Source organism: Ranitomeya imitator, chromosome 5, assembly GCF_032444005.1.
Source record: "Ranitomeya imitator isolate aRanImi1 chromosome 5, aRanImi1.pri, whole genome shotgun sequence".
In the NCBI taxonomy this organism is placed as follows: Eukaryota; Metazoa; Chordata; class Amphibia; order Anura; family Dendrobatidae; genus Ranitomeya; species Ranitomeya imitator.
In genome coordinates, this window is record NC_091286.1 from 576,164,265 (window position 1) to 576,172,684 (window position 8,420).

At 43.6% G+C, this 8,420-nt stretch overlaps 1 protein-coding gene across 1 annotated transcript; it reads right to left on the reverse strand.

The window, feature by feature from the left end:
* Positions 1–1,330: 1,330 nt before the first annotated feature.
* On the reverse strand, positions 1,331–7,279 carry LOC138638486 (retinol-binding protein 2-like). Its single transcript, XM_069727819.1, has 4 exons — positions 7,123–7,279; positions 3,875–4,053; positions 3,683–3,784; positions 1,331–1,455 (listed from the first exon to the last, which is right to left on the reverse strand). Exons 1-4 carry the CDS (start codon positions 7,193–7,195, stop codon positions 1,402–1,404), a joined length of 408 nt encoding a protein of 135 aa, XP_069583920.1. The 5' UTR covers positions 7,196–7,279; the 3' UTR covers positions 1,331–1,401.
* Between the last annotated feature and the right edge of the window lie 1,141 nt (positions 7,280–8,420).

The window sequence follows — 8,420 nt, forward strand, 5'->3', positions numbered from 1 at the left end:
GTGCAAGGTGTCTGATTCTCTAAGGGGCACACGCTTCTTAATGAATTATGGAGCTAAGTGGTGTGCGTGTTGCCACAATCTTACTCCAGTCATAGACTGGCCAAAAGGAACATCGCTGTGGGTCATGAATATGACGAGCAGGAGGCCATCACGGCCCGTGTTGCCCTGGTTTTGCCCACTTTGTCAGAGCTGGGCAAAAATGGTGTGAAGGCGATAAAATGGGCAACAGTTTTGCGCAGCTCCACATTGTGCAAACACCTCATGGTCAGTATAGGACCCTCGCTCGTGCTCCCTCTTTACCACTAGTTAATGGTGCCATCTTAAATGTGGCAGAAGAATTGGAAACCATTTTTATGTAATTAGAGAAAAATAATTACGCAATATTTAACTATTTAACCTTAGAAGGCTACGTTAAAGTCACCGTCTTATGAGAAATAAAATATAAAACTAGTGCCATAAATATCAGGTGAGTACAGGATCTGATCTCACTTTATACATATCAAACATATTATACACAGTTGTCGATGGTAATCGTCATAGGCCACCTGACATCGATCTCCAGGGGCTTTTTCTGTTAGGCTGACGTCACACTAGCAGTATTTGGTCAGTATTTTACCTCAGTATTTGTAAGCCAAAACCACGAGTGGAACAAATAGAGGAAAAGTATAATGGAAACATATGCAACACTTCTGCATTTATCACCCACTCCTGGTTTTGGCTTACAAATACTGATGTAAAATACTGACCAAATACTGCTAGTGTGACGGCAGCCTGACCGTGGTGATATATAGCCATCATCTGCAGACATATAAGGGTTAAAGGTGCCCATACAGACGTCCGTGGATTTCAGTCCAATCACAGGCCGCATTGTACAGACTGGCCTGAGCATGACAACCTCATAGAAATATGTGAAGCGGTGATCAGGAGACCCGCAGCCAGACCGTGCATGGTGGTCCGTGATAAGATCGAAATCCACGGGCGCCTGCATAGGAGAGTATCTCCCCATATTGGAGCAATCTCTCCCAGTGCTTTCACCATGGAACCGCTCATCCTCTGTAGATCCAATGAAGAAGCACATTGAATACACCCTAGGGTGGCCAGTAGCCAAGGCAATGAGCAGAGCGCAATTGTATTAAAAATTGTCTTTATCAGCAGTTTGCTATTTTAACCATTTAAGAACTTATGACAGCGTCTTTATGGAATACTGGGAGATTTCAGATCTGAAGACAGCAGAATTGTAAATGCCGCTCTGGAGGATAATACTGGCTGTTCTACAGTGAGGATGCATTTTTATGTCTAGGAATGATTGATTACACTCATACAATAAATGTTAGACTTTCTTACAAACGTCTTTATTTTTTATTAATAAAATGGCAGTTTGCAGACAGTCCGGAGTGCTGCTTAGTTCTTCTTTTTGAAAACCTGATGGCAAACTTGATCCTCACAAAACAGGTCCTGAAATATAAAGGTACAGTACAGTGAGAAACGCTGGGGTTCACACAGATCTTCAGCACATGCTGGCAGTGATCAAGTGGATTTTTCAGTATTATCCACCCTCTGATTCCACACTACGGCTGTAAGTGGGGATACACAGTGTGGGGCTGTCCCGCCAGAGCATGTTTGGACTGACCCACAGTAGAGCAGTAGAATCCTCCGGTGGGCCTCCGTGCTAAAGTGTGGGGAGGACATTGTGCCCACGATGAGGCCGATTCATCCAGACGGGAGTAGCGCACCATTTAATGAATACAGCACTCCCGGGTGGCGTGTGCCTCCATGTGCCGTGCCAGAAATGCTACTCCAGTCATTGACACACGGCACTTCTGGGGTACAAAATGCTGACACGTGATGAATTTGATGGGTGAGTGTGGTTACGCCTCATCCCGCCCAGACGCCTACCCAGCTCCGCCAATTTTGGTGAAGCTGATTACAACTTGTATGAAAACACCAAAAGTTGCCAGGTTCCTGTACAAGTCCCCATTATGTAAAACATGCTACTTTTCAAAGCTTTTAATTAACTTTTCTGGCGTAAAAGCTTTGATATATCAGCCCCAAGTTATATAGATCACAAATGATTGCCTATACTGGATGCAATTGTAGCAAAATATTAGGGTCTCGTTCACTCACAGGCAGCAGAGATCCTGAAAATGAGTTTGCTTCTCAGCGCCACTAGACTACAGTTATCCATTATATAGTGTTTCTATGTTTAGGTGTAAAATACAACTTTGCATAGGATGACACTAAAACCTTAAAGCTGATGGACTCCTTCAGGGGCATTTTTTTTCTTCAGTGCAATTATTTTGGGTAAAACTAATTTTTGCAATTGGATTTTATTAATACTTTTGCTCCTTTGAACTTTCCGCGTCTTTAGTTTCTGTACATTGCTGTCTGCAGAATGACTTAACTGAGAATCTGTCTCTGCTCGGAGCTTTTAGTTGCGATTAGTTTTTATCTGGAGCTCCTGTAGGCGCTTTATGACCACTTCAAAGTTCAGCTCAAAGTCCTTGTGTTTAGTGGTCATAGATCAGATGAGAGGAGCAATTTTCCTGCCAAGAGATGCAGAAATTGTGCAGAAATTTCTGGACCAAATACTTAAAGGGAACCTGTCACCCTGTTTTTTCAAGAAGAGCTAAAAATAGCGTTAAATAGGGGCAGAGCTGGGCTTCACATTAGTGTATTTTGGAGCCTTTGTTCCCCACCTATGCTGCCGAAATACCTTTGTAAAGTCGCCTTTTTGGGCTGTCACTCACGCTGGTCAGGTCATATGGGCGTGGTGACAGCGCTGTTTCTCCCCCAGATCTCCGTTGCTGGCGTAGTGGTGTGCGCATGTCCAAGTGGCGAATCCACTGCGCAGCTTCAAGGAAAATAGCGCGATCTGCGCTATTCAGCAGTTTATCGGTGGGTGCGGCCATCTTTGTGAGGCCGCGCGTGCGCAGATGGTTCTTCTCAGCATCCCGGGGCTTCAGGAAAATGGCCGTGGGATGCCGCGCGTGCGCAGATGGCGATCTCAACGGCCATTTTCCTGAAGCCGAGTTCGCATCTCGGCTGCAGGAAAATGGCCGCCGCGATCTCCATCTGCGCACGCGCGGCATCCCGCGGCCATTTTCCTGAAGCCCCGGGAAGCCGAGAAGAACCATCTGCGCTCGCGCGGCCTCACAAAGATGGCCGCGCCCACCGATAAACGGCTGATTAGCGCAGATCGCGCTATTTTCCTTGAAGCTGCGCAGTGGATTCGCCACTTGGACATGCGCACACCAGTACGCCACCAACGGAGATCTGGGGGAGAAACAGCGCTGTCACCACGCCCATATGACCTGACCAGCGTGAGTGACAGCCCAAAAAGGCGACTTTACAAAGGTATTTCTGCAGCATAGGTGGGGAATAAAGGCTCCAAAATACACTAATGTGAAGCCCAGCTCTGCCCCTATTTAACGCTATTTTTAGCTCTTCTTGACAAAACGGGGTGACAGGTTCCCTTTAATATAAGAGTTATAAACTCCTTGTCACAGGAAGTTTCACTGACAGATTCTCAGTTAACTCATTCTGCAGCAAGTAATGTGCAGTGAATCAAGCAGCCTGGTGAAAAATGTTTGATATAAACTAAATAATATAAATTATTTTGGCCCAAAATAAATGCATTCAAATAAAAAATCAATGTTCCTAAAGATATGCTTTAATTCCTTACCAAGAAAATTTTGTCTCCCTCGATCCATTGCTTCCAGCCGCGGTTATTCTTCTCTCCCTTCTGGACACAGACAAGTTTGTCCCCTTCCCAAGACACCAAGGTCTAAAAACAAGAATATAACAATCATCAGTTTCACAAATGTGAACAGTGAAAAATAGAATTTCTGTCCATAGACAGTCGGCGCGAACGGACCTGCACCACGCGATTGTCCAGGGTTTTAGTCTTCTCCTCAAATTCTACCCCGACTGTGAAGTCGACCTCGTAATTCCTGAATGTGCTGAGGGTCTTTGTCTGAAACTTATCTCCATTTTGAATTATTTCTTTAGTCTGGGTCAAATGAGCAGCAATCTTCCGGGTGGCAAAGTCAATATCTGCAGAGTGAAGGGAACATTCAATCAATCGTCAAGATCTGTGTGACTTGAGCAATAGTCTGATCCCTGTATTTACATGCACAGCTCTTTTTCCTATCATTAGAATAATATTATTGCAAAATAATGCAATTTCCATTGTGATCACAATCATTCAATACCAGTGTTTGGACTGATCAGATGATGGGCAGATATAATCCTAGAATATTTTCACAACTTTCAAATAAGTGTGCATTTTCTGAAAATACCAGCAGAGGGCGCCACAGAATGGTGTTTGGTAGCCAAAAGTAATTTATCAGTCCCAAGTACTACAAGCCACAGACTGTCTTACCTAAATGTGTCTTAAAGAGAACCTGTCATCAGGATCAGGCACCATAAACTAAAGGTACATGCATAAAGGCGCTGTGCTGTTGGTTTACTAGGTGCCTTCACTGCAGAAATCCGCAGCCTGATTATTCTTTAATTCCCATTAGAAGTTTTGGTGCAATAAGCTGTTCCTGCATCGGGACGGGCCTGTGGGCTGGGACTGGTCTAAGTATCTTCATAATGTTAAAAATTCCCAGCCGGCTCCGTGGTAGCCGCGGGCAGCACTTGCGCAGAGAAATCTGGTTGCAGGCTGCAGCAAAATGGCACTGGTGTGATTTGGATACATGGGGTCACGTGCCAACTAGACGTGTGCAGCCTCACTCAATACAGGTGAACAGAGCGAGGCCGGACACGTCTAGTTGGAATGTGGCCGAAGTCTACAAATCACATACTTGTAATCACATCACTGGCGAATTCTGACTGCGCTCTCTGTGGACTGAGAAGATCCACAAGTCTGCAGTTACATACAGTGACTGCAGACTTCTGCCCCAAGCCTGGGCAACCCCTTTAAGTCCCAGTAGAGGAAATTTAAAAAGTGTGATGATGGGGCTCAGACTGGATATACAATGTCACTATAACTAGGAGGTAGCAATGCTGTCCACCGGGTTCATCACTCCTGGCGGATATGGCAGACTTGTAGAAGTTTGAAATCAGTTCACACATCTGAATGACATTTCTGCAGCAAGTGCATAGAATTTTACAACACTTACCTAGATGAAATTAATCTTCCACATGACAGCATACGCATATTGAAGGGGTAGTCAAGGCTTGGGACAAAAATCTGCAGTTACTTGATGTGACCCTAGCCTGCCGGCATTGCCGGTATGAGTGGGTGGTCACATGAGCGCATGTATGCAGTTTGCTTACTTGTGGCCACGTGCTTCTTTCCATAGAAGTGAATTGTGAGAATTCGGACATATCTAGTGGGCATGTGACCCACTCACACAGGCGATACTGGGGAATCGTGACAATGTGCACATTCCCTATCATTACTTAGAGGGGTTGTGGCACCATTTTACTTCAGGAGCACAAAGCTCCCAGACCTCCCACCTTCCTGCTTGCTCGAGGGCAATATGCTCCTGATGTGTGAGAGATTGGATCAGAGTCATTGTCACACAACTGGCCAGAACTGTGAATCCTCCAATGTGGCAAGCAGAGGTGGAATCGGAGGACATTAGGGGCTCTGGAGCTGGCCGAATCTAGCACTCTGCCCAGCAGTACTTGTTGGCTCTGAAAGCATGGAAGTGCACACTCCTAGTCTAAGTCACCAAGCGATAGACTGCAGCCGTGGCTGGTGAACCCTAAAATTAGCCAACACCTAACAAACAGATCTGGTTCCTGTAACACCTGGGAGCAGTAGTGTATGAAAAGGGTGAGAACTGTAGACACATGAGCACACTCCACAAATGCAAGTTACCATGAATTGCTGTAAGTCCGATCCAGTGCAGGTATACAACACGGATGTTATACATTGCCACAGATCCACTGCACTTCATGGTAAACTGTGGTTTTGACCGTGCAGATCAATTCAGATGCAACATGTGATCCTGAGCCAAATCCTGCACCTTTACCTATACTGCTGCATGAACTACAAGTGCTTCTCACAAAATTAGAATGTCATCAAAAAGTTAATTTATTTTAGTTCTTCAATACAGAAAGTGAAACTCATATATTATATAGAGTCACTACAAACAGAGTGATGTACTTCAAGTGATTCAGCAGGTGACATGTCTACCCAAACCATCACTGATTGTGGGAACTTCACACTAGACGCCAAGCAGCTTGGATTGTCTGTCTCTCCACTCTTCCTCCAGTCTCTGGGACCTTGATTTCCAAGGTCTAGTGTGAAGTTTCCACAATCAGTGATGGTTTGGGGAGCCATGTCATCTGCTGGTGTAGGGCCACTGTGTTTTATCAAGACCAAAGTCAGCGCAGCCGTCTACCAGGAAATTTTAGAGCACTTGCCACTTCATGCCTCCCTGTGCCGACAAGCTTTTTGGAGATGGAAATTTCATTCTCCAGCAGGATTTGGCACCTGTCCACACTGCCAAAAGTACCGATACCTGGTTTGAAAACAACAGTATCACTGTGCTTGATTGGCCAGCAAACTCGCCTGACCTTAACCCCATAGATTTGTCAAGAGGATGATGAGAGACACTAGACCCAACAATGCAAATGAGCTGAAGGCTGCTATCAAAGCAACCTGGGCTTCCATAACATCTCAGCAGTGCCACAGGTTGATCGCCTCCAAGCCATGCCGCATTGATGCAGGAATTAATGCCAAAGGAGCCCCGACCAAGTATCGAGTGCATTTACTGAATATACATTTCAGTAGGCCAATATTTCGGGTGTTAAGATAATTTTTTTCAAGTTGATGTTATGAAGTATTATAATTTACTGAGATAATGACTTTTGGGTTTTCATTGGCTGTAAGCCATAATCATCAACATTAACAGAAATAAACACTTGAAATAGATCACTTTGTTTGTAATGACTCTATCTAATATATGAGTTTCACTTTTTCTATTGAAGAACTGAAATAAATTAACTTTTTGATGATATTCTAACTTTGTGAGATGCACCTGTATCTCAGTGAAGCCTCGAACATATGAGACAATTCCCAAGTAAGCACGAACCTTATTCTTAAGGACCCTCAATAACCCCCAAGTATCATCACATTTTTAAAACTGAAGAAATTTGGAATACCTAGTGCCTTCATGTATCCATCAAAGTTGTCATTGGTCTCCATGACCCAGGTGCCATTGTAGTCTGCAGGCATGATGATGTTACAGAGAGGAGGTACTGCACAGACAGTGAGGATGGGCGGACTACAAGGAAACTATTCTCACAGTGACTTATATACCGTGGAGTGAAGGCTTCCTGGGATCCAGATAAACGGGTTTCAAAGTCACAGATTAGTTTGCAAGGGACTTTACCTCTAGTAGTAAGTCCATAGGGCGAGTCTGGAATATAATCAGCTTGATTTCATATTTTATTGCAGGAGTGGACAGAAGCGGTGAGACATTAGTCATCGTAGTTGTCGACAATATTTTAACCCTTCAGTGACAGAGCCAATTTGGTACTTAATGACCAAGCCAATTTTTACAATTCTCACCACTGGCCCTTTATGAGGTAATAACTCTGGAACGCTTCAACGGATCCCATTGATTCTGAGACTGTTTTTTCATGACATATCGTACTTCATGTTATGGTACAATTTCTTTGATATAACTTTTGTTTATTTATGAAAAAAATGTAAATTTGGCAAAAATCTTGAAAGATTTTGAAATTTTCAAACTTTTACTTTTTGTACCCATAAATCAGGAAGGGGTGTCACTCAAATTAGTTAATAAATAACGTTTCCCACATGTCTACTTTACAACAGCACAATTTTGGAAACATATTTTTTTGTTAAGACATTATAAGGGTTAAAAGTTGACCAGCAATTTCTCATTTTTCCAACAAAATTTGCAAAACCATTTTTTCTTAGGGACCACCTCAGATTTCAAGTGAGTTTGTGGGGGTCTATATGGCAGAAAATACCCAAAAGTGACACCATTCTAAAAACTGCACCCCTCAAGGTGCACAAAACTACATTCAAGAAGTTTATTAACCCTTCTGACAGGCTGCTTACAGTTGCATGAGAAACATTCAGCGTGCGATTTCCTTAATTCCATGAATTTTTTTACTTTCAATGTAATTGTTTAGTAGTGAATATATTGCCCAAATGAGGGACTAATGTAAAGAGCTGTGTCATGTGACTGACCTGAGAAAGCGATGAGGTATATGTTACATGCCAAGTCCAAGTCCCATGAAGAGCTTTCCTTAGTTTGCAAATATATATATTTTTTATCCCGTAAACCTGTTTAAATGTTAGTGTAGGGTCAAGGTGTTAATATACTCACCGATCACCGTCTTCACCAGTATCCATTTACAGTTCCGCTCCTCTTCGGAGACACATGACAGCAATTCTGACTCTGCGGATCACACAGCGTTCTTTGGCC

Coding starts and splice junctions, on each gene's coding strand:
- LOC138638486 (XM_069727819.1), bottom strand. CDS start 7,195: ATGCCTGCAGACTACAATGGCACCTGGGTCATGGAGACCAATGACAAC. Junction 4,054..7,122: donor TGGATACATGAAGGCACTAG/GTATTCCAAATT, acceptor TTCACTCTGCAG/ATATTGACTTTGCCACCCGG. Junction 1,456..3,682: donor AGGGAGACAAAATTTTCTTG/GTAAGGAATTAA, acceptor TTTATATTTCAG/GACCTGTTTTGTGAGGATCA.